The 26,220-nt window shown below is 43.4% G+C and overlaps 1 protein-coding gene and 2 long non-coding RNA genes across 3 annotated transcripts in view; 2 read left to right on the top strand and 1 right to left on the bottom strand.

The window, feature by feature from the left end:
* The window catches only part of LOC309662635, a 930,148-nt gene that overhangs the window by 381,557 nt on the left and 522,371 nt on the right, over positions 1–26,220 (bottom strand). The window lies entirely within an intron of this gene.
* LOC309662634 (cyclin-Y-like protein 1) lies at positions 817–6,375 on the top strand. The gene is made up of 3 exons (XM_082465547.1): positions 817–961; positions 4,237–4,399; positions 5,953–6,375. Coding segments are annotated over exons 1-3 (282 nt in total). The 5' UTR covers positions 817–959; the 3' UTR covers positions 6,070–6,375.
* On the top strand, positions 6,434–6,873 carry LOC309662636. Its single transcript, XR_014264825.1, has 2 exons — positions 6,434–6,536; positions 6,601–6,873. It is a non-coding gene; the product is annotated as an uncharacterized lncRNA (long non-coding RNA).

Below are 26,220 nucleotides of genomic sequence, written 5' to 3'. Positions count from 1 at the left end.
TTAGAGGAGCCCCAGGGATACAGACACAGGCAGGTCTTCCCACCTTAAAACCAAAAGAATTGACTAAGCTGCAGATTATGTAAGACAGAAATGAATAATGAAATGATAATGGAGATGTGAAAAATTGGGGCTATGAAAAGGACTACCCTTTGTATGCATGTGTGTTCCTTCAAAAGGCACTAAAATATGGGAATACTTGACAGTTGTAAAGCCCCTTTGTACTGCCTGTCCTGCTGTGCCACGCAGCAGCCACTGGGAGGCTCTCTTGACCACCAGTTTTTATCTTCAAGTTCATGCCACAAAAGGACTGGTGACTGACTCTGAAGAGAAGGTAAAGATGTGCTCAGTCTTACCAGAATTTTACACACTCAAGCGTTATGTAAAATCGCCATGCAACCACCACCAGTCTTGTAGTTAACATTGCACGTGATAGGCACTCAAGCATTTACTGAACAGTTGAAGTCGACACTGGGCTGTATGTGCTGCCCTTGACAAGTGGGAAGGTAATAATACAATGCGTGTCTTTAGAATGCCCTTTGCTGAGATGTCCTTTCATTCCTGTGACCAAAATTGGGTTGGAAATTCACACGGGCAGAGTAGAAATATCAGACTCACAGAAATATCTGACTTACAACTGTGACCTGGCCTCTGGCCTTGGCTTGGCTGAGCAAAGTCTTTGTAGAACCTAGGAATAAAAGGGGTGTCAAAAAGAGATGAAATCTGTCATTCCTAACAATTCTTATCACAGCACTTAAACTGAACGAAAATCAAAGATCAGTGCTCTACTTTTGCAGGTTTACTTAGAAAGGCTTTTAACTTATGCTGAGATCGACATTTGCCCCACTAACTGGAAAAGAATTGTTTTGGGAGCCATTCTTCTTGCCTCCGAGTTTTGGGACGATCGGGCTGTATGGAATGTGGACGACTGCCAGATCCTCAAGGACGTTACAGTTGAGGACATGTGAGTTTGTAAGGTTACCGTGAACTTTCTAACCATTTTCCAATACCTCATTTGCTCTCATAAAGTTTACATTTTTAAGAAATGTTACATTTTAAGAAAGGTTACCTTGTGCAGAGAGCTGAAATAGACATAAAATTACAGCCTTCTTTCTATCTAGCTGTAGTATAACAATTTGTATTTCCCCTCATTCATTGGTAGGTCTTGATGTGTTATTGTTGTAATATTCTGCTTGAGAAATTGAAATTATTTTTCTGGTGGTTTTTGCCAAACATTTTACAAGCTCACTACCAGAGCAACATGGTACAGTAAGTAACTTGACAGCTTTCTTAAAGCTGTCTACCAGGTCCAGTCCATTTTTAAGGGGCACATGCCTGGTCTTTGAAGCAAGTGGCCACTGTTAAGGTCTTAGGGCCTCTAGACTACTGACAGGTTATAATTTCAACCTGAGTCACACATTGTGTATTTGCTTTTGCTGGTCTTTTTCTCCTTTTTATCTGAGGTTCTGTTGTTACAGAAACTATGATGTACAGGTAGCCACATATAAAGGTTTCAGATCCCTGTGTTCCTGTCTCCTCCCCTAAAGTCTGCTGAGTTAGGAAACACCTACCTCTCAGGTCGTCCGGGAAGCATCCCTGGGGCCTCACCCAGGGCACTCAGCAAACACAGCAGCACTTTGTGGGGCCTTGAGTTAACTAGGCAGGTTCTCCTCACAGATGGCACGCTCACATTGGCATGAAACGCCAGGCTTCCAGTCTGGCTCTGGTGAAGGGCCCCAAGGGTGGGAAGCAGGATGAGCCAGAGAGGTAATTCCAGCAGACTCTCGAAGTGCCCGCTTGACAGTGAACCTGTCTTTGTGGGTGGCATTCAGGAAAATGTGAAAGGACACCTCTTGATTATATTGGAGAGCAGAGGCCGATCAAGATGGCAGGCAGGGGCAAGAGTTTGTTTTTGTTACCTTTGCCCCTTACCCTAGATAATTCACAATTACCAAAGTGCATATTTACAGCTGAAGCGAGGAAAGCTGTGACTAAGAGAAGGGACCAGTGACTGTCAGTAGCTGTCAAAGTGGCTTTTGGTGAAAATGCCCACTTTGGTGATCATGTAAACCAGGTGGTCGTGGTGATATTGCTGGTAGCAATCTTAGCAAACAGTGGAACAGCAGATAATGAATTTGAAATGAATAGAAGTACTTTTGGAAGTTGCAGAAACTAAAGTGACGTTGACCAACACTATCATCAGTCTTGAAACTGGTCCCTTGAAGGAAGGAAAATTTGTAATCGTGAACACCATCCCTGCCATGATGGCAGCTGAAATTTTCTCAGAATCTGCAACTGAGCTGACTGGGGCTCTGGTTCCAGGTACAACATCCGAGAACATGCAGGGAAACGTGTGGGTGTTCATAGACATTGAGCCCAGGAGCATTGGCGGCACTGTCCAGCTATGAAGAAACTAATTCTAAACAACGCTTTTCTGTGTAGAACGGAGAATCACCAGGAGTTATGTTTATAATAGGCTGCTTTTGTTTATGATCTTTGGGAGTTGGAAAGCATTACAACAAAGTGTTTAATACACATTTGTTTCATCCCTCTGCTGTTGACTACTATTTGTAATGGTCTCATTTTGAGTCTGAATTGAAAAATTGCTGTCTATCAGCTTTTCCTTAAAACTTTCTAACATCTCTGTGTCTTGTTAAATATATATTTCCCTTCAAAAGAGTAAGTTAAACTGAGCAGCTGCTGTTCAGACAGTTTGCTGCGCCTGTAAGTGGTAGGCTCTTCAGCCACCTAGCCATTTACAAACAGCAAAAAACACAGAAGATGCATATTCTGTAGGCATAATGCTTTTCTTCAGTGATTAAAGCTCTATTAATAGACATGTTAATCCTATGAAGTACTGTATTTCCACACAATTAAAATGTATTAGTGCAGAAAATATAAAAGGGATAGTGAAGTGCATTTATTCCTGTAGTAAATTAAGTCCTGATTAGCTGATTATCAAAACATTATCTGATTTACATTTCTATAGACTTCTGGCCGTATGAACAGGAAATTAATTTTGGAAGTAGGTTCAGTTAGGTTTAAAGTTCAACAAATGAGAAACCTCATTTCTGCTCATACTCTGCTCTCCATACAGGAGAACATGGAGCATTTGTTGATTTATCCAATGGATAAAATATTAACACTTTAAAACCAAGAAACCAAATGTATGGTAAAATAAGCCACTTGCATGTTTGTTTGGGTATTTATCATTTTTATCTAATCAACTCTCTAAAGTGATTGCTGTGAAAAGTGGTAAGATTTACTCTAACTTTATATTTATTTACTTAAACATTTGGCAAGCAAATGGCTGGATATGGTCATATAGCAGAAGCCTGCTCCCAGCACTCTACTTTCCCACTTCATTGAATTCGCCCTCTGTGGGCGTGTGCAGTCTGTCCTGGCAAGGGGCGGTAGGTCTGAACATTCTGGGCTGCTCTCCTAACACCGGGGGCAACAACTGCTCTATCAGAGGTCGTATCATAAAGTGGGTTTAGCCTAGCTGAGACATAATCTTACTGCCTTCCTAAGCTTAAAAAGTGCATCCTGTCCTGTCATGGTGACGACAAGTCACCCTAGTAAGGTTTTAAGGTGAACAGAAACTTGCATTATGCCCTTTGACACAGCCCCATGCACGGGGTGGGGGTGGGGGGATTCCCTTTCCCATCGAATGTAGCTTATTTATTTATTTACTTGAGATGAATCCTTGTTGCCTCAAGAGTTTTCCCCCCTCAGAGATAATAGCAGTGGCTCTCGATGGATCCATTTGTTGCCATGGTGATGTGCCCACTCCTTTTGTTGGCTCGTCTCTACTTCAGTAAGCCCCTTCCTGTCACCAGCCCGGTGAAAATGTCTCCAAGTTCTTCAGAGCTAATAAACAGCATACATCATTCCTTTCAACTGATCACTAGAGCGGGGCCTCGTGAGTGAGTGTGGAGCATGAATCGTACAGCTGCACTAATGGAACTCTGAAGAATGAGCCCCTGAGTCAGCAGCATGAGTGCATAAGAGGGCCATGACCTCTTCCCCCTTGTCCCAGACTCAAAGTGCTGGGACGCAGAAAGGACCACAAATAGCTGTACCTTGTTTGAACATTAGGGTATTAATCCAGCTGGGTAGCCATTATTGGTTTCAAAACAGTATTTAGAGCCATCCTAGTAGCTCAGAATGGTATTTTTGAAGATAGCCCAGTTGACTAAAATTGTCCTGTGTTGGTTTTGTCTTCTCCTCCTCCCCCAGGAATGAGATGGAAAGGCACTTCGTGGAGCTACTTCAGTTTAATATTAATGTTCCTTTCAGTGTGTATGCCAAATACTACTTTGACCTTCGCTCCTTAGCAGATGACAACAACCTGAATGTTCTATTCACTCCTCTTAGCAAAGAAAGAGCACAGAACTTAGAGGTAAGGCTGTGAAATCACTAACTGGGGTTTTCTGTCAGCCACCGAAGCCACACCTGTAGCTAAATTATATTAAGCAGTGATTAGGAAAATGGAAAGCTGTTAACAGTTTGAAGAGCTTATTGACCCGTTGGCATCATATTTCCTGTGTCTTTTATGGTTTATACAGGGATCCCACATTATAAAAAAAAAAAATTGTCTCTTCTGTAACCATAATACAGAATACTTTCAATCATATTTAATCTGTTCTTAATGGTTTTCCATTTGAACCTCTACACTTACATATAACCATACATGAATAATTTCTTAAAATTGTATCCCTAATCAGATGTACCTACATAATCTACTTACCACTCTTAACTGTCTTTTTTTTTTTTTTATATAATTGATGTTTTGGACTATTTCTACTGTCTTGATATTTTTAATAAATAAATAAATGTATTTATTTATTTATGGCTGCATTGGGTCTTCGCTGCTGCACGCGGGCTTTCTCTAGCTGCGGCGGGCGGGGGCTGCTCTTCATTGCGGTGCGCAGGCTTCTCATTGCAGTGGCTGCCCTTGTTGCAGAGCACGGGCTCTAGAGCGCAGGGTCAGTAGTTGTGGCGCACAGGCTTAGTTGCTCCTCGGCATGTGGGATCTTCCCGGACCAGGGCTCAAACCCGTGTCCCCTGCATTGGCAGGCGGATTCTTAACCACTGCGCCACCAGGGAATTCCCTCTTAACTGTTTTTTACTCAGCTTGCAGTTCGTGTGTGTGTGTGTGTGTGTGTGTGTGTGTGTGTGTATGTGTATCACAGTTCAGTCCCATGAGTTTATTAGACAAAGCATCCGTGGCTAACCTGAGAGACCTATACTTGGAAGGTATAATGTGGATTCAGATACTGGATGTAGAAAGTACATGAGTTTTTAATATAAATGGTAACGTACATGGAACAACGTAATACTTATGGCTTATGATTTTTGGTGGGTATACAGCAAAATTCACGACTGAAATGAACACATTTAAAATTGATACTTTCTGTGGTACCTTGGTGGTACTTTAGAATAAGATGTTTTTCTACCATAATTTATGTGCAAGTGAAATAGCACCTTTCAGCGCTTGTTATTAGACCTCTCCTACCTTCAGCACATACCTACCTGATTAAAATTTTCTTAGAGTATGTAATAACTAATGAAAACTGAAGAGAAGTTGAATAGCTGAGTAAACACTGATTTTGCCCAAGTGTATGTCCATTACGTTTAAGGATCACGTGTGTAGGTAACAGATGATATTGCTATTAGGAGCCTATCATTAGCAACCCAATTTTTAAGTAACTCTAAGTTATTAGGGCAAGTTACCCCTTGCCCCAGCAATCTAATCATAGCCCTTAAAGGTTATTAACTTAGGGAACTGTCAGTTAGTGTAGATATCAGCTATCCAAAGTAGCAGTAACTATGAACTATCTAAACGAATGGAGATGTGTGGCTTATCAATGATGCTTTTTTTGTTTTTTTAAGGTCCGAACATTTTTTTTCCCCCCTAATTATACCTATGTTCTACCTGATTGACTTTCCTAGGCCATTTCCAGATTGTGTGACGACAAATACAAAGACGTGTGTAGAGCTGCTATGAGAAGGTCTTTCAGCGCTGATCATTTCATTGGTATTCGGCGCTCCAATGCCATCCTCTCTTAAGGGAGAAGTGAGGGGTTGTAACATCATAAACCCCTCGAAACAAAGACTGGAGAAATATCACCTCTCCTGCTCAGAAACCAGCAAAGTTAGTATTTTCACCTTAAAGAAAGACATTGAATTTAAGAGACTCATGGACAAGCGAAGATTATGCTCATAGGAAAGAACGGGACCTCGTCAATGTAACACGCTCTTCTGTCCTTTTTATTGTAAACAGAGTTACAAAAACCACTCCAAAGCTAAAAGCTCCCAATCCACGCACAGATATCTGCTCCCAATCCACGCACAGATATCTGATAGCTGTGAGCTATGTGACGTTTTTTAATTAATAGTTTAAATTTTTAGACTTTAAAGACACTAGCTATATAACTTCTATGTTTTTCTTACCTCACTGTCCCATACTGCTGCATATTCCTTTAGAATCAGTGCAGTATTACCATCAAAAAATGGGACTCCAAAAAAAAAAAAAAGTAAAAAAACAAAAAAAGAAAAAAAAACAAAAAACAAAAAAAAAACAAAAAAGAAAAAAAAAAGAAAAAAAAAAAACAAAAAAGAAAAAAAAAACAAAAAAAAAACAAAAAAAAACATGGGACTCCTAACAACTCACAAAGCCAAACTTCGGAACAGACTGTTGTAGCATCGTTAGGTTTTGCAGGGTTCTTCCTCCCTACTATATCATTGAAGCTGCTAGTCATTATTGGCAATCAATTTAAACCAAAAAGCTGCTGAATAACACATGTCATCCAAATTCTTTGCAGGCAGTACTTATTAGCATATTAGCATGTTTGCGATCATAAACAGAGAAAGTAGGTTATTTCCTTCTATTGGGTCCGTGCTGCATTTCTTGTTAACTATAATGGTGCTTCTGATTTTGTGATGATTTTCCTCTTTGTTATATACTTGTGTTAAAGGATATTTTCATAATTCCAGCCAACATGGTGGTCCAGTAATTAACAAGCCGGTGATGAAATAGAAGGTGTCCCAAAAGTCTTAGAACAATTTTAAGCTTTAATATAGTGTGCTTGGATACTCCAGAACAGTGTCGCAGAAGTATAAATGCTAGACTGGCAAAACATCACTTGAAACTTTAATCGAATTTCTTCTAAACTCATTTACTTTTGTACATTTTAAACATTAAGCTTTTATTTTTTTATTTTTTATTTTTTTAAATGAATTAATTTATTTAATGGCGTGTTGGGTCGTTTCTGTGTGAGGGCTTTCTCTAGTTGTGGCAAGCGGGGGCCACTCTTCATCACGGTGCGCGGGCCTCTCACTGTCGCAGGCTCTCTTGTTGGGGACACAGGTTCGAGCCCTGGCTTGGGAAGGCCCGTGAGCAACAATTACTGAGCCTGCGCGTCTGGAGCCTGTGCTCCGCAACAAGAGAGGCTGCGATAATGAGAGGCCCACGCACCGCGATGAAGAGTGGCCCCCACTTGCCACAACTAGAGAAAGCCCTCGCACAGAAACGAAGACCCAACACAGCCATAAATAAATAAATACATAAATTTTAAAAAATAAAAAATAAAACAATAAACGCTTAACGTTTAAAATTTACAAAACTAAATGAGTTTAGAAGAAATTCGATTAAACTTTCAAATGATGTTTCGTAAGTTTGTGGCATTTATACTTCTACAAGTATCAAAGCTTAAAATTGCACTAAGACTTGAGGGGATACCTCCCCTCCTCTTTTTAAAATAGTCCTTTGCAAGGCTGGGCTGCTTACCTGCTTGATCACCTAAGTTTCTTTTTTCTAGATTTGGTAAAGGAATTATGAACAACAGTGTTAATTCACATGTAATAAATTGAAAAGAACTGGACCCTAGTAGTAGTGACAGGAGAGTAAGTGATACGAAACAGCTTTTCTATCCTGTGTGTTAACCTGGCTGTAGGTGTCTCACTTCAAGTTCTATGTAAGAGGAAACATATAAACCTTAGGAACCCTTACCTCAGGCTTTAAAAGGCAGGGAGGTCCAGTAATCAGTCTTTTTGGAGATTGGTAACGATGTCACCTAAACTTGAAATATTAAAAAAAAAAAAAAAAAAAGTGTTCTCAACTATGTGAAATCTTTCTCCTCCTACCTTCTCAAATGTAATCCTAGGAATTTTGCCTGTAAACAAAGCATTTCTGGGCCAGAAGTACTTTCTCTCTTTATAGCAAGGCTTCACATTATACTGAGTGCTGCAGGTTCCATCATTTTTAAGGGACAGAGACATAAATGATAAATTATGGTATATAAAATACTACAATCTACCACCTCAAAAAATATTGTTTATGGAGTTTGGAGCTTGGAAATTCAAGTACTGATTGCAGTTTTATTTTGAAAAGAATGCTACAACTTATGTGGTTTTTCTTCCTCATGTTTATATTAAAAGAAAAGCTAATAAACTCTGTTTTAATTAAAATATATGGCTACTGTGTTTGTAACACTTCTCACTGTTCACATAACATTACAACTCTGCCTAACTCAAATGTTTTCAGTCAGCTCTGATAGTCGGGCCTTAAAGCATTTTCCAACTAACCATTCATAAGTTGTTTTGACCCCTGCCTTTAGTTAAGATGTAGACATTTATTTCTTCAGCTTACGCTCTTTTCAACCTGAAGATAATCTAGTCCACTTAAAATCACTGGCTACAGTGCTCAGTGGCATAATGCATTAGATGGCATTTTTGAATTGTTTGTTATGGTGCCAAGATGGAAATGCACATTGAAAGATAAAAGTAGGTAAATCCACAGAGAAAGGAATTACAGGAATACTGTAGAATCAGAACTTGTTGTTTGAGGGTTTCAAGCAATTGAACAGGAAAGAAAATGGAAGAACAGGAAGCAGTAGAATTGTGGTTGCTGTTAAGAGGGTGACTTTTAAACAAGCCACGTAATTTGACTTTAACATGCTATTTCACTTAACATTCAGTTGGAAATATACCAGATCTCTAAAGTTTCTTTTAGACCCTAGCCACTGCACTTGAGCAATATTCCATCAGTCCTGATAGTATTGCCGTAGTATTTCCTCCACCTTAGTTACCTTCCTAAGGTCACATCTTTAACTTTGTTCTTCTTAAGTTGCTGATGAGGAGAAATGATCTGATTTAGTACAGAAGGAAAAAAAAAATCTATCACAAGTCACTGTTTATATCAATAGTTTGCACCGCGTAGTAATATGCCAGTTACTAAGCAGAAATGCTGACATATCTCGAGTGGTCGAAGGTTTGAAAAGAAAAAATTGGGGGTAGGAACATTGGGCATGACTGTAGCTTCAAGAACAAGTTGGTAGAATAAGGGGAATCGCTAAAAATTGCTTTTCCCCTTCAGCTTTAATTCTAGAGGCAATACAGCCATTTTAATAAATGGGAAATTGAGGCAACTTAAGGTAAAAATTTAAACATCACAAAGTAGGTTCTCCAACAAATATGGGGCATGGAAACTAGTTATTAATAGGGTGGCAACTATGGCATTTTTTTCCAGATTTTTATACCGAGGAAGGGTTTGTTCCCTAAAGTAGTAAGACTATAAAAGAATATCTGACTACCTGAACTCAAATTTTATTTTTTCGCTTTTTAAGAAAAATTATTTTTCTCTATTGGAATACTGACATCTGTGCAATTTTAACTCTGGTATACCGTGAACTGAACTTTATTCTTTACAAGGAAAAGACAAAAGTTTGAAATGTATGGTTGAACCAAATTAGATTGCCATTTTTGTATGTTAATTTCATGTGGTTGACCCTAAGACAACTTCTTAGGGCCCAGTGTTTCTGGTTAAGAGAAATTTTTTCCACCCTGTATCAGATTCCATCATGACCCTATTCTTTCACATTTACTCCTAATGTACCCTGTATGCCCATTCTTGAAATTCAACAGCACTAAATCCTAGTTTTACAACAGGTCAAATTTCATTTCTTAGTTTTCCCATTCTATAAAATATACCATTCCTTGATTTTTGAAAAATGCTGAAGCCAGTATTTACTGGAAAACAATTCACTCTGTATTCAGGTTATGCAATGTTTTTGGAAATGTTTACCTATAGCGTGTAGGTTAGCTAAAATCTTTCATCACCCAAGACTTCTCTCTAACCACATGTAAAATGACTACGACTGTTCCCTCACCCAGAAGCCGCATTCTTGAGTATAGAGCTATTTGGTAAAGCACTTGACAGCTGGTAGGGGCTCTCCCAGGGGTAAGTGCTAATTTCTATGCAGAATCTGTAGATTACACCCAGCATCTATCAAGTTAAGGATTAGATCACCTAAACTCTTAACTGTTAGCCACTCACCAGCCTGGCCAGCCTGACACCGTGCCAGCAAGAATACAAAAGATCTAGGAGCCCTTCAGAGACAGCTGGTCCCTTGTACACAGGTGCAATCTGTTTGGCTTCTGAGGCAATTTCCACTAGTCCGTTTTAAATGGGTTTGGCAGATGAGATAACATGTACTTCATGTGAAAGAAATGTTATGAATACCAGTTTATGGTTTAGGATCTCTAACATGCAGAAAGAACCAGGAAAGTGAAGTAGTATAGAAATTAAGAGAAATCCAGAGTCAAATGAAAAGAGGTGAATGTTCTTTAAAAAAAAAAAAAAAAAAAGAAGGAACAGGTTAGGTGATTACTTAATTGCTGTGAGGGCAGCTAAATAATTTGAATGTGATTAGAGAAAGTCAGTGACAGCCTCAGAACCTAAGGTCCTCAAGAATATGTCGATCTCTACTTCAAGACCTCAAATTACTCTGCTAGCTTTTTCTTACAACATCTATTCCTTCATCTTACCGTTCTCAATTCTACTGACCTTTACTTCTAGCTCCCCAGATGGTGGCCCTTTATCTCCTCACTGTGGGAACCGACTCTTCCAAACGCAGGGCATCAGTGTTTTGTCCACCTCCCACTGCCCTCTCTCAACAAGGTCATCTCAGCTTCACCCTTTGACTCTCAGCTCGTGTCCAATGTGGCAGTGCTTGATGTTGGTTACTACTATGAGCCATTTCTAAAACACTATCACCAGGTTCCAGGAAATACAGGATTTCTATGGCTCACGGGCTAACTGGCCCCTTGTAATCCCCTTTAATCAACTACTTGAGCCCTCCTGTGTTCCCACAAAGTAGTTGTTCCCAATTTGCTGCACTCACTCCCCTGATCTGCCCACAACCCTAGATGTATCTCCTCAGGCTAGGCAGCAACCCCACCTTCCAAACTCCAAAACTCATTTCATCTGGCATTAGGAATAGATGCCTCACTTCTTAAGGTAACCCCTCTCATCTAAGGGAGAGGAGTCCATCCCAACTCTTCAAATCAAATTTCTATATCCAACAGCCCCACCACCAGGATGGTGGTGAGGATGGGGCAATTTGACCTTCCTCAGCCCTTGACATGTCCTAGTGTTTCTCAAGATGTGGTCTCCAGACCACCTGCCTCTCATGGGCTGAAAGTCCCTGTAAGAAATGAAGCTTCTCTAAATACAATGTGGAATCCTAGAACAGATAAAGAACATCAGTGGAAAAATCTGGTGAAATCCAAATGAAGTCTGGAGTTAACAGTAGTGCGTTAATGTTGACTTCTTAGTTTAACAAATGTGCTATGATAATATGTTAATATTAGGGCAAAACGGATATATCTTTGCAACTTTTCTGTAAACCTAAAATAATTCTAAAAGTTTACTAAAACAGAACAAAAAGACCTAATTCTTGGATCCCAAATTAATCTCAATTCCTGGAGCTGAAGCCTGGGAATCTACATTTCTAACAGGAACCCCAAATGATTCTTATGCAGACACAAATTTGAAAACTAGTCTTTCAATTCCCTTTCCATTCCATGCCTGAATGGCTGCTTCCTCCTTGTTTTACTTACCTTAACCTGATTTCATCTTTTAGATCCTCTCAACCCTAAAATATAAGTACTATCATTATCCCCCTTTCACAGATGAGAAAGTACTAAGATGCAGTACACAAACGAAGTACTAAGAGCTTAAGTAATTTGTTCAGGATCAACAGCCCATGAATGATGGAGCTGGGAGTTGAATCCCTAATCAGTCTAGCTCCCAAATCTATGCACAGAACCATTCTACTTCCTCTCATTCTGTTGCACGTAAGAGCTCTGTAACTAAATCACTAAGAGAAGCATTATTACCTATTTCTCCAACTTCCTAAGTCCAACAGTGCCCCCCTTTTCCACTGGGGGGAATGAACAATGAGAAAGCATTGGGAAGATGTGCCAACTAGAGACCTGGACGGGTAAGGCACAGTGGCTCTTGCACCAGGATCCAGCTCAACTGCTGTATTTTCTGTTCTCCCAAATGCCCTAACATGTACCAATCTAATAATGCTCATAGTACTCACTTTGATGCTAAATTAATTATCTCAGGTTTACTAAGCATCTGTCCAGATTGTCAGGGAAGTGCCAACTCTAAATCAATTTACAGTTGGCCCTCCGTATCCACAGGTTCTGCATCAGTGGATTCAACCAACCATGGACTGAAAATACTTAGGGAAAAAAATTTCAGAAAGTTACAGAAAGCAAAACTTGAATTTGCTGCACACCACCAACCATTTGCATTATATTTACAACTACTTACTTAGGATTTGTATTTGGTGTTATAAGTAATCTAGACATGACTTAAAGTATAAAGGAGGGTGCGGGGGAAGATGGGAGGATTGTGCGTAGGTTATATGTAAATACTGCACCGTTTTCTATAAGGGACTTGAGCATCCATGGATTTTGGTATGGGGTGGCACGGGGGGGAGGGAGACTACTGGAACCAATGACCCACAAATACAGAGGGAGAACCATATATCCTCTTATCTTATCTGGGTTCCCTTCGTGAAGAATAGATTAGAATTGCCAAAGCCAACCTCCTAACGAGTCAAAGCAAGGAATTTATGTCTCCTCATCCCTCGGGGCCTGGACAATCTCATGCCTACTTAACGTCAGACCTCCCAGCCAGGACTCTGCAAGGGAGGCTCGGCTCTGGGACAGGCAGGTCCCCTCTTGCACTGGGAAGGCTGGAACATCACTGATTCGAGCTGGGGAAGAAAGCCGAAGACGGGCAGCTGTGAGGAACTGCTGAAAGCAGCGAGCCCCTCTTTCTGCACTTCCTAATCTGTGTATTTTCTTTGAAAGATGCCAAGAATGACACAGCTGCATCCTCTTAAGACATTTATGTCCATGGAAATGAGGGGGCTTTCAATGTTTAATTATGGAACAGGCTGCAGACACATCTAAATAAGGGGAAATGAGTCTTCTAAAAAAGACCTTCTTTAAAAGGTTGTACAAATGCAAAAATTGTGTTCTTCAGACACAGGAAGGCTGGGGTCTGAGTCAGACAGGCAGCCGTGAGGGTGCCGTGTGGACCATCACTTCTCTTTGGTGACTGGGAAGGAAGCAGGTCCCTGACTCTGCGAGGGGAGTCCGGGCACCAGTGCAACCAGCCGTGTGGACCTCCAGGGGCTACTGGACGTCGTAAATGACCCCTTGGCACATAGTTGCAGTACCACCTTCAAGCATTAGCAGGAGGAATGAACAACAAAATGTTTTATGGGGCACTTGAGAGAGTTGCCATTGCTCTGTGGAGTGTCAGTGGTCTTCTGCCCCCTGATTTCTCTCAGGGAAACACTGGGCTCTGTCACCACTGCCCTGGGCGGGAGAGGCCAGGCAACCTTCCACACACCGCACTCCTCACTCCTCACTAGGGGTCTGTCCAGGGGCAGCACACAGCCTGTGAGCATGCTGGACACAGGGAGGTAGGTCCTCTCACAATAAAGGCGCATGGATAACCTGATACATCTACCCCACTCAGAGCACAGAGTCCCAGAACACCAGGGTGCTTGCTCTGTGAGCTCCTTCCAGAGACTGAAGCTGCCACGTAACTCTGACATGTGCCTGCAGGGGACACTCCTCTGAGTTCCTCAGGGATGGGGGAAGGGCCCTATTGGCTGTCGACCCCAGTTAATGGCCTAGGTGGGTCAGAGACAGGTATGCAGCAAACATTCGATAAATTCAACACGTCGTAATGAAGGGGCTGAGTTATGCCAGGCAGCTGCTCAGGACTCCACATCATGAGGTTCCATGGTTGTTGGCTGACTGCCTGCTGGCCTGGCATTGTCCAGCAGCCACAGAGGCAGCAGCAGGATCCTTCTTCACTGGCTGGACGAACAGGGCTGCAGGTGTCCTGGATCCTGAGGGATGATCTCCGCCAGAATACCTGCTAAAGGAGGTCCAGATATCACAGTAGGAATTAATGAAACTTAAAATACCTGTGATTAGTATGTGCTAGAAATTGTAAAATAAAAATTTTAGAAGAGAATTGGAAGCTTGAAAAGACTATTGGAGGGGCTTCCCTGGTGGCGCAGTGGTTGAGAGTCTGCCTGCTAATGCGGGGGACACGGGTTCGAGCCCTGGTCTGGGAGGATCCCACATGCCTCAGAGCAACTGGGCCCGTGAGCCACAACTACTGAGCCTGCGCGTCTGGAGCCTGTGCTCCGCAACAGGAGAGGCCACGATAGTGAGAGGCCCGCGCACTGCGATGAAGAGTGGCCCCCGCTTGCCACAACTAGAGAAAGCCCTTGCACAGAAATGAAGACCCAACACAGCCAAAAATAAATAAATAAATTTAAAAAAAAAAAAAAAAAGACTATTGGAAATTCTAGAATTAAAAAATCAATAGCTGAAATCAGTAACTCAGTAAACTAACTAGAAGTGATAATTAGTGAAGTAGACAGTAAAGAGGTAATACTCAGAACAAAGCACAGAGAGAATGCAGGAGAGACTACATAAGAACAAAAAGCATAAGAGGTTGTGGAACAAAGTGCAAGCCCTGCTGTATTTGTAATCTGGGTTCTGGAAGGGCAGGAGGGATGGATGGAGAGAAGCAATCATTGAAAAGATGAAAATTCCTCCAAACTGATGAAAGACGTCAAGCCACAGATTCAAGAATCCCATAAACCCCAGTCAGAATAAGCATACAAGAATAAACAAAAAAGAAGGCACATCAAAATAATATTCCAACACAGAAAGATAAAAAGACAAGCAGAAAATCTTAAAAACAGCCTAGGAAAGAAAAGACCTATTCCATTTTATAAAAGCAGAAACTGAGATGGATAGTTAACTTTTTAATAGAACAAAAGAAGCCAGAAGACTGGAAAGGCATCTTCTAAAACAATAAAAGCAAATAAATGTGGGAGCAAATTCTATAGGCAGTGGATACATATTTCTAAAATAAAGGATAATATAGAGAACATTTTAAAAAGGGAGGGGGCAGAATTGAAAGAGAATGTGAAAAGTTAGAAAAAAACTTGTCAATTGCCTGAGAGACACTGAATTCTGGTAAAAAGATGTTACTTCAAATTAAATGCTAGGAAGGGGGAAGTGGGAGAACCAACATTCAAAATAAAGAGGATTGGACAATGTTAAATAAAAGTACTGGGATAAAGCAAAACTATACAACAGAAATACAAACTTCTCTGTAAACCAAACGACATGTCTTAAGTGGGGAGAACAGAGAGAGACCATCTCAAAGCCTGGTGGACACATAAATACAACACAAAACAGATGACAAAACTGAGATTAAAATGCCAAGATCAGTAAATGTAAATGTGCTCAGTGCACTTAGTGAAAGATTTTACATTGACTAACAGAGCAAAATTCAGCACTAATTTGTATGTAAGAGACATTCCTAAATCAAAAGATTCAAAACGTAACAACTAAAAGGAAGGGTCGGAATAGAGCAGGCAGGTGTCAGTAGCAACTGGTTCCAATTTCCAGGTTTTCCACATCCCCGGAACCAGCTCATCATGGGCCCCTGGATATACCAGCACCTACCACAGGCGTGCCCCCTCAGGAGTCTGGGTCCCCGTTTCTAAGAGCCCCGACTTCTTCCCCTGTCTTCCCACTCCTCGGGGTGTATCTGTTTCCTGCAGTTACTGCCTCTGATAGCTCACTGTCTGCTTTTCTACTTGTCTAATACGACTTAACCAATTCCTTGTATTACATTTTCTCTCCTAAAATAAAAAAGAAAGCACAAGTCAGGAAAAAGTAAAGATCAAGGAAGAAATTAATGAATTACAACACAAAGAGCAGAATAAATCAGAAATACATCTTTGTGAAAAAATCAACAAAATAGGCAAAAATTATAAGCTAACTTAATCAAGACAATAGGAGAAAGACAAATGGATTAAATTAGAAATGACAAGAGAAAAATAACCACAGATCAGAAGAAAATTTTAAAGTGCAAGGTAACACTTTGTGCAACTTTATGCATATAAAATGTAAACACCAGAAGGAATTAAAAACTTCATTTTATAGATTTACAAATTTGACCATGGTAGAGTCATAAACTAGAAACCAATAGCCTTAGAAGAAATTGAGTTAATAAAGAATCCTCCTATAGAAAGCAAAATACCCAGGTAGTCTAACAGGCAAATTCCATTAAACTTTATAAATCTGATTATCCCAATGCTACCTAAATTATTTTGGAGCACAGGAAAAAAAGGGAAACTTCCAGATTATCTTTATTGAGAGTAAAACATTGATTCCAGAAACAAAGAATGAAACAAAATGACTACAAATCACTTTTATTTAGTAATAATGATGCAAAAAATTAAATATTTGCAAAAGAATGTACCAACACATTAAAAATATGATACTTCTTTAACATAACATTGAATACAGTGGTTCCCAAATTGCAGGGCTACATCCGAGGGTCCTGAGGTCCCTGAAACACTTTTAAGGGATTCCTGAAGCCAAACTATTTTCAAAATAATACTTGGATATGTTTTTTCTACTGTGTTGATATTGCCACTGATAGTGAAACAAAAACAAGTAAAAACCAACCACGTACAAAGCAGTGGTGGGTAGAATGGCAGATGCCTTAGTGCAAAGGTGGTAGCGGCCCCAAACTGCTTTGGCTGTAGGATGTCCTGTGGACCAGCTCCGGGTGAGGATGGCCCTGATGAAGCAATCGCCTTATTAAGTATACACCACAGACCTCGAGCACACAGTTTATGTGACACAAACAGAAGGGATGCGTCTTGCACAGTCTGGGATGTTGATGGGCAGGAAGGAAGAGGAGGAGAGTGGAGTCAGGGAACAGAAGGAAGAGAGACCCCAGAGCCCTGATGCGCACAGAGCAGGGACGGTGCTGGGTCGGAGCCGAGGGGTGTGAGCCCTGGCTCTGCCCTCAGGTACCATTTGGGAAACACGACAACAGAGCAACAGAGCAGGACAGAAACCGGCAGTGGCTCTCAGTTTTTACCAAAAGTGCTTTAAAAGCTATTTTTCATACTTCTTGTTACTCATTAACGTGTGTAATTTTATTTCTGGTATTGCTGAGCCAACACTATTTAGCACCATATTACGTTGCTAAATAATATCAATAAATACCCGATAAGTGGAGTGGCAACAGTACACAACCAAAATGACCAAATTCAAAATATTTGTATGGATTATAAAGCTTTAACTTTAGATGTTTGTGTTTTACACTTCCCTCTACTTCCTGAGGTCATAATTTTCACACAGGGAAGAGTTTTGTTTTTGTTTAATTTTGGTAACATATTGTCCTTAAAGGATGCTGGGATGCAGGCATGAAGCCCCATTGATGGGCTGGTCCTTTGGGGAGACACCCTGAACTCCAGCCAAACACCAGATTTTTATCAGAGGTGCTGTGCTGACAGCTGAGTGGAGGCGCTGCCAGTGTGTGCAGGGAGTCAGAGACGGAGAAGCCTGTGGCCCCCCTCCCCACTGTGTCCCCCCCTCCCCACTGTGTCCCTGAGATGGCCTCTGAGCAGGTGACTGTCCCGGAGAAAAGGCACTCCTTCCCTGACTGCAGGAAAGCAGAAGGAGCTGAGGGTGCTGAGATGTATACCATGCCTCTAGCAAACTTTCTTCCTACCTACAAATTAAAAAGAAAAATAAAGGATTAAATCATGTAAAGTTACCACGCTCAGGGAGATAGAGAATTTCAGAGAAGGGTGCCGACGGGAAAACATCATGTGTGTCTGTGCATCTGACCGTAATGCTGCCCACTCCTTGGAAGGGAGAATTCACTGGAAGACCAAATTCGGAGAGTTGATAAATGGAGATGTTCTGAGTTGGAGGACGTTTGCCCAGAAGTGCCCTAGGAGTCGGGTTTAGGGCCTCCAAATAGTCTTAATCGAGTTATTAATGATCTGAAAAAGGTGATAATCAGGCCGCTAATGTGATTTCAGCAGGGCTGACATTCAGAGGGGTCACTAACCTGTGAAGAGGAGGAGGATATAAATGGTTCAGGAAAGTATAATCATTCAACTGTGAAATTCCAAAAACCTGGTGAAAAAGAAAACAGGAGCTCATTTTAAAATAAATAGCTCTAGTCAGCTTACAAAATGAATTGCTCATTTATCTTAAAAACCTTGATCATCATCAGAGATTTAAGCATTCGTGTTTACAAGGGGAAAACAAACAAGCAAACAGACATGAGTAGCTTTATTTGTTTTCCCTCCTGACTCAGAAAAATGAATATTGTACTGGATTATCTTTTCTAAAAGTTAGTGATGTGGCACTAGACAGGCCACCCGGAGGTTTTCTAGACATCTGGGTGTGGACATTCCTGGGTGCCCAGCTCTTTGGGATCCAGGCCTCCCTAAGTGACAAACGGGGCCTCAATGGCCAGTGCTCTGGTGACCAAGCAGACGCCTGGGTTGAAGGTCTTCTATGCGTTCACGGAAATACTGTTGAGACTGAAGGTGGGACCCAGTTTGGCTGGATTTACCTGTGGTTCCAGTGTAATTATTACTTGGGCCCTATTTTAGTCTCAAGTTTTCCTAACTTGAGTGGAAATTGTATTGCTACCCCAAATTCAGACGTTACGGTTAAGAGCCCGGACCCTGGACCAACCCCTGGCCCGTCCACCTCCTCGGTGTGCAGCGAGAGCCAGTTATCTTAGCTCCATGTGCCTCTCCCACCTTTGTAAACTGGGAGAGACAGTGCCCTCCTGCCGGCTGTAGTGGGGACCACGCCGAACGCCTTCCGCCCGCGTCCCTGTGCAGTGAGTGCCGTGCAGAGGCTCTCAGCCCAGGAGCAAATGAGACCCGTGCCTGCTTTGTCTCTGCCAGGGGCGGGGCCCCCTCCCACTGCTCCAACCCATCCATGGAGATCTGTGGAGACTACTTGACCCGCTGAGCCCCCCAGGCCGCGGGTTCTGCCATGTGGACCCAAGGGAGCCTCCATCCCTTTGACGTGGAAATGACCAGGGTACCTGTGCCCCTCGGGGGATGCACACGCATCAAAAGGGAACCTCTCTCTCTCTCTTAGTTTGGTGACACAAACATGGAGGTGGTAACAGAGAAAAAGGTTTTTGTTAGAAGAGAACTGGGCCAGAGCAGAGCGAGATGACAGAGTCCCTGAATAGACTCTTTCCTTTCCAGCAAATAAAATAAGGCCGCTTAATTATTCTGTCACCAGTAACCAAAAGTACCTTGATGTTTACATCCTGCAGGACTGTTTTTTCCAGGTTAGTAGAGCAACACCTGTGGGGTAATACAGTCTCCTAAAAATTGTGTTTGTTGGACCGTTTGGAAGTGTCTGGGGAGAGAGAAGAAGATGGTCCAGCTTTCACATCGTCTGCTCGTCAAGCTGGACAAGCACAGGGTGATGAGAGCGGCCACATGAAGTGCAGAGCAGCGGGCAATGGCGGGCTGGGATCCCCAGACGCCCAGAGCGTCACTGCCAGAGAACCAGCAGAGCAGGTGCCACCTGGAGAGCCAGCAAGCTCCCCGGGGGTCCCTGGTTCTAAGGCCACAGGCACATAGGACACAATCTATTTCCCTTACGTTGCCACCGCCCACAGATCCATTGAAACAATTGTTGTGTTTTATTGTAAATGACTATAAACTTAATGTAAACACATCATTGTGCATCCCCAGGCACCAACATAAATAAACCCTATCGTGTATTTATGGGGTTTTCTCAAATCCTTCCATGTGCAAAAATTTCCATTTCCACAGCATAAACAATCCAAATGCAGGAGGAGCTAATCCCACACCATGAAAAGATGTTATAAATTTTTAAAAGTTGGACGTCTTTTAGTTGCTATCAAAGTAAAGCAAGATTGTAAAAAAACACTTCATCACTTCAAAACGAAGAGTAGTATTAGTTTCAAACAAAAACTCAATTTGCTTGGCCTCTCTATGAATCTCACAAAGTTAATTTGCCTCTTTTCACAAGAATGAATCTCACAATAAATCGTCAACGCTACTTACATGCCCATCTTGTCACTGAATGGCTGCTAGCAAAATAGCTACACAACCCTGCCGGTTATCAGGAATGTGCTTCCAGTTTTGGTTTATTTTGATTTGCATGTTGTAAGGGACACAGCAAAGGTTTGGTCCTTAAAGATCGTCAGTCCTCCCAGCAGTGCAGGAAGAGGCACTGGCTTCCGGAGAAGAAGTGGGACCCAAGCATCTCATCAGCAACCGAGCCCAACTCAGGCCTGGCCTTTCGCATCCCTCACCAGAGCTGCACGACTGAGCTGCTAGGGGTCTGGGGGCCCATGTATATCTGAGGGTAAAATGAAAATAAAATCTGTATTTCCTTGCTGGAGAGGATGTGGAGAAAAGCAAACCCTCCTACACTGTTGGTGGGAATGTAAATTGATGCAGCCACTATGGAGAACAGTATGGAAGTTCCTTAAAAAACTAAAAATAAAACTACCATATGACCCAGCAATCCCACTACTGGGCATATACCCTGAGAAAACCATAATTCAGAAAGAGACATGTACCAGAATGTTCACTGCAGCACTATTTACAATAGCCAGGACATGGAAGCAACCTAAGTGTCCATCGACAGATGAATGGATAAAGAAGATGTGGCACATATATACAATGGAATATTACTCAGCCATGAAAAGAAATGAAATCGAGTTATTTGTAGTGAGGTGGATGGACCTCTGTTGATGTTGGAGAGCTTCTTGAGCCCTGCACTGTGTGATGTTGGTGACAATGTCATCATGAACATGGTGCAGATAGCGCGGTCGTTTACATGGAGGAGACTGAGGCCGGAAGACTCTGCCCCGCTGCTTGGACACGCGCCTCCTCTGGACCCACGCCTGCTTCCATTGCCACCTCTGCCAGGAAATGGAGGCTCCCGGGGAAGTGGCTTTGACGAGGATCTGCCCTGCAGGAGCCTGGGTGCTCAGAGGCCACGTGCCGCCCTCCGTCCCCTCCCAGCGCTCTCGTGGGGCCAGGAGCAAACGCGAGACCTCACTGGTCCGTGTTCCAGGACCGGGCCTCATTTCAGAGCGAAATCCCTCAGCCTCCTAGGATGCTTGTGATGACGGTCCCCCTCCTCTACGTGGCCAGGCCAGCGGGTGGCCAGTGTCCACACCTGACCGTCGTGGGTGTGACGCTGGTGTCACAGCGAATAGTTGCATCGTTGTCACGGGGCCTGGGGGCTTTTGGTGTCGACTGAAAGGACAAGGGGGCTGTGCTGACTTCCAGCAGGTTTCTCAGCCAAGGGTGTCCTCCCCCTACAGATCTCAGGGGGGCGGGGGAGTAACCCGAGCTCGTAAACAACAGGAGCCCTGCCTGATCGCTAGAGACTAAATTCTGTGTTTGTTTCCTCTTCCCAGGAAGGGACATTTATCAGATGGTACTTGTGCCTGTTACTCCCTCACGCTTTCATCAGGGGAAGCAGCCTCAGCCTTCCAGAAGGAAGAGGACGGGGCGTTCTGGAGGCTGGGACGCCTCCCGCCCCTGGACCAGCAGCAGGTGAGCCGTCTGAGGCACCCAATTCCCTCAGCACCCTCACTTGCAGGTGGGCACAGGCGCCAGGATGGAGGAGGTCCTGAGTTCTCAGAGAGATGCAGGAGGCCCTGAGGTCCTCCCAGCCGTAAAGCTCACATTTCCATCCGCTACGGCAGAGTCACCTGTACTTAGGGTTTTCCAGTTGACCCGGGAGAGAAAGGTGAGTTCTAGGATTTAGACAAAAAATCCCACCACAAGACTTTCACAATTCACTTTGTTTATTTTTAAATTTCATTTGGTGACTTTACATGTTATCAGAAATCCTAAATAGCACAGGAAATAGAATTGTGTTCGCACAAAAGGACAGAGAACTGTGGAAATCGAGTTTTCCCAGCCCTCTAGAGTATTAATTAAATTTTGTTATTTACCAGCTAGATGCTGACTGTCGATTAGTGCTGACAGAGACTAATCGTGTTGTCAGAGGCCGTGGTAATTGTGTCCAGTAACAGGGTTACACCTTGAAGTCCCACAGGTAGACTCACGTGAACCTGTCTGCTCACCCCCAGCAGCTCATCCAGGGAGGAGAGGACCAGAGGGCAGCTGGGGTGTCAGTGCCGTCCTGCCTCTTTCTCTGTCCACCAGCACCGGATCTCAGAGTACAGCCAACAATCCCTCCACCATGGTCCCCAAGGGACTAAACGCTCTGCACCCTCGTGTGTCTAGGTTCCAGTTCTTTTTTTTTTTTAATTAAAAAAATTTATTTACTTATTTATTTATTTTTGGCAGCGTTGGGTCTTCGTTGTGGTACGCGGGCTTCTCATTGCGGTGGCTTCTCTTGTTGCAGAGCACGGGCTCTAGGCACGTGGGCTTCAGTAGCTGTGGCACGTGGGCTCAGTAGTTGTGTCTCACAGGCTCTAGAGCGCAGGCTCAGTAGCTGTGGCGCACGGGCTTAGTTGCTCCACGGCATGTGGGATCTTCCCAGACCAGGGCTCAAACCCGTGTCTCTGCATTGGCAGGCGGATTCTTAACCACTGCGCCACCAGGGAAGTCCCCAGGTTCGAGTTCTTGGTTCCCGTTATCCCAAACTTTCCTTCCAGAAATTCCCTATCTCATTTTGTTACCCTGCCACGCTCCAAATTTCTCAAACTAAAAGTGCACCACTCCTCCTTGACGCCTCTCTTTCCTCACACAGCACATCCAGAGCTTCCTAATGTCCTGATAGCTCCCTCTCTGGAACGGATTTCGGATCCACCCACTTCCTCTCTCCGCCACCTCCCAGGATCAAGTCAGCATCAAACTTGCAGGAACCCCTGCAGGAGCTCTGGGGTGTCCCTTTGCCAGTCCGTACTCCGCTCTCCACCCAAGACTGGAGTAACCACCCAAAAACAGAATTTAGATTACATCACTGCATGGCTCCAAGTCTTCCACATGGTGCCCATTACACACGGAAGGAAACCAGGACTTCCCTTTCTCGCTCGGCCCGTAAGCCCTGTGTGCGCCGCTGTGGGTCCGGCTCTCACCTTGGCTCCCTGTGCACCCCGACCACGCGGCCTCCCTCTGCTCCTGTCTCGGAAGTCTTCGCCCCTTTGAGGCTTTCTTATTTCTTCTGCCAGGATGTTCTTGTCCTTGGCTGCCCAGCCTGCAGTCCTAAGTCAGGTGTTGCCTCATCAAAAGGGACTTTCTCGACCAGCTTGCCCAGTAACACGCTCTCGAGTGGTTCTCTAAGTCCAAGACGATTTTACGTCCAACGGTCAGTCGTGACCTTGGTTACATCTGTGCTTACTGCTTCTGTTAGAGAAAAAGATGGTGAATGTCATTTTTGCTGCACTCTGAATTCTTAGTGCACAAAGTGGGTGTTTAGTAAGCATCTGTTTGGTGAAAAGTCACCCAAGGAAGAGGGTGGGTGTGAAGGTGAGAACAGGAAATGCAGACTGAGCCAGGCCTGACCTGTCCTGCAAGCACAGAGCTCATTCTTCACGGCCTTTCCCAGCACCTTACACATCCTCACTTCTGTTTTCCTTCTTCTCTGTGTTATTCGTTCATACATCCATCTCCCCATCCCCGCTGAGGTGAGGGCTGAGGTGGGCACTCTCCGGGGACACCCGCCAATTCCTGGAGGACCCTAGCGGGGTCGGGTGGGCTCAGGTCGGCCTCTCCCTCCCTCCAGGCCACCTCCTCTTGGCTGGTCAATGCACTAAGGCTCAGAGAAGAGGCCACACTCACTTAGAGGGGGTTCCATCCCCATGGACCAGTTTTGCTGGAGCTAAAACAGAGCTGCCATCAGTCCGCGTTTGATCAAGGGCCCCAGCCTGACCTCGGGTGTGACCTTCTGCTTTTGCAAGATCGGGAAAACCGAGGGTGAGGCCGTCACCCCCCAACCGTGGATCCACACGGACTGAGGTGGTGCAAAAGAAAATATATGATATACTGTAATACACAACTAGATGCACTATTATCATGTATATTATGTTTCCTTTTTAATTCTTAGAAACAATATATCATATTATATTTTATGTGTTTTATATTTAATATAGTATATTAAATACACAATACATAAAATAACTTTTTGTATCATATATATTGTATATTATATAATTTCTCTGTATCTTATAGTCCTGTTAACACTCACCAGGGTCCAGATGCTAATATATGTGCGTGCCTGTGATCAGCCCGTGTGGGTCCCTACAAAGACTGAGCAGAGGAGTGAATTTGCCAAGCTTTGTGAACTTCTAGAGTCTGTGTCTACAGTCTCCTGGAGAAAAGATGCTTCCGGTGGGTGAGCAGCTTTCCCGGGACAGAGGCTCTGAGATGGAGACGCTGCATGAGGTTTGTCGGGGGTCGTCTCCCAGCACCAGGGACAGCCCTTCAAACTGCCCCCCGCATAGCGTTCCCACCGCCCGGCCGCCAACACTGTCATCTTGGGTTGCAGGGAGTGTGACCTGGCAGCTTCCTGCCCGCCAGGCAGTTTCTGCAGGAGCCTCAGGCCGTCGTGCGAGCAGCTCGACCCTCCCCTCAGGCCCGCAGTGATGAACGTCTCCATCCGTGTGTCTGAGGGACACGGCGGGTCTGCTCCCCGCCTGCGCTGTCACGGGGAGTGTGCACTTCTCTGAGTGAGTGCGTGTGCATGTGAGCTAGTTTGAAAATCAATCCATTTTGAATTTTGTTATTCCACACAAAAATATAGTTATTTTATAGATCTAATCATAGTAAAATTAACTCAGACATTCTTCAAATAAACTTAATTAATTTACACTGGTGAGTGTTGGGTGGAGATTAGTGCCCTGTGGTGGGCATGTCCCCGTGAACGATCACAAAACCATGTGGGTTTGAGAACAGTGTCTGTTCAACCGTGGTTTTTTGTTGGTTGAAACCACTTCACCCAGACACAGCATTTAATGCAATTATCAATGAAGTTTTCGAGGAAGTGTTTAGATGTAGGAAAAGCACAGGTGTGATTGATGCAGATTTTTTGTTTCCTTGAACCAATTTTTGTTTGTATGACCTGGAGCAAAGGACTTTAATAAAACATTAAAGACGGAACAGAATTTTAACATTGTCTGAACAAAATTCTAATTTTGTAGGTAAGAAACTGTAGCTCAGGAGGAAAAGTGGCCTCCTGAGGAAAGAGTCGCAAAAACATTTTAGATTTTAAGCAAGACCCGAAGACTTGCAGTACAATACCATTGAAACTGTCTCTAAACACCCCAGATTGTGTTGTGAGGACTTGGAAATGTGCGAAAGCGAATTCTAATGTCTAAACAGCTCTGCTTGGACGGAGTCGTCCCCTCACCCTCGTGTTCCCGCTCCTTGTGAAAGGCAGACATTGTACCTGTCAGAAGACATCCTGTTCCTGGTCTTGCTAGGATAAAGAACCAAATTTTTTTGGCTTCCAGGCCCAAGATAAGGAGAAGTGAACGGTCCTGGCAGGTAGTTGTCCTGTCCCCGATGCTTGTCACCACTCTGTCAGACCAGGAACCTTCTGACTCTGACCAGGAAGCTGTAGCCCGTGGGAAGTGGGACAATTCAGAGAAGCAGCAGCAAACACAGGGCGCTCACTCCACGCGGGGTTTTTCTTGTGACCCTCAGGTCTTGAAATCCACCCACTTGTATTAATTATACCTTACTGACCTCTGGTATAAAGAGTTTATATCATGCTCAGAAATAGATTATTAAAGATTATGAAATAAAGCAAATACTGTTGCATTGTCTTGGTAAGCATAGAGTGTGTAAGTACTATGATTGTGTTTGGGTTATTAACTAAAACAACAGAGATTTTATTCTGAGTTTTGAATTCTTGACTGAAAAAATCTTGTTACATTGAACACTTCATGTGAAGGCTTAGAAAACGCCTGGACGGGAGTCTCTGTGGCGGGAGCAGGGCGTTCGTGGGGAGAAGGTAGGTGACGCCTGGGGCCTGCCTCGGGCACTGGCCCTGACGCCGCACGACACCCAC

This window comes from Balaenoptera physalus (genome assembly GCF_965194825.1).
Source record: "Balaenoptera physalus genome assembly, chromosome: 6".
NCBI classification, from domain to species: Eukaryota; Metazoa; Chordata; class Mammalia; order Artiodactyla; family Balaenopteridae; genus Balaenoptera; species Balaenoptera physalus.
Note: the sequence above shows the minus strand (reverse complement) of the source record. Positions and strands in the feature narration are given on the sequence as shown.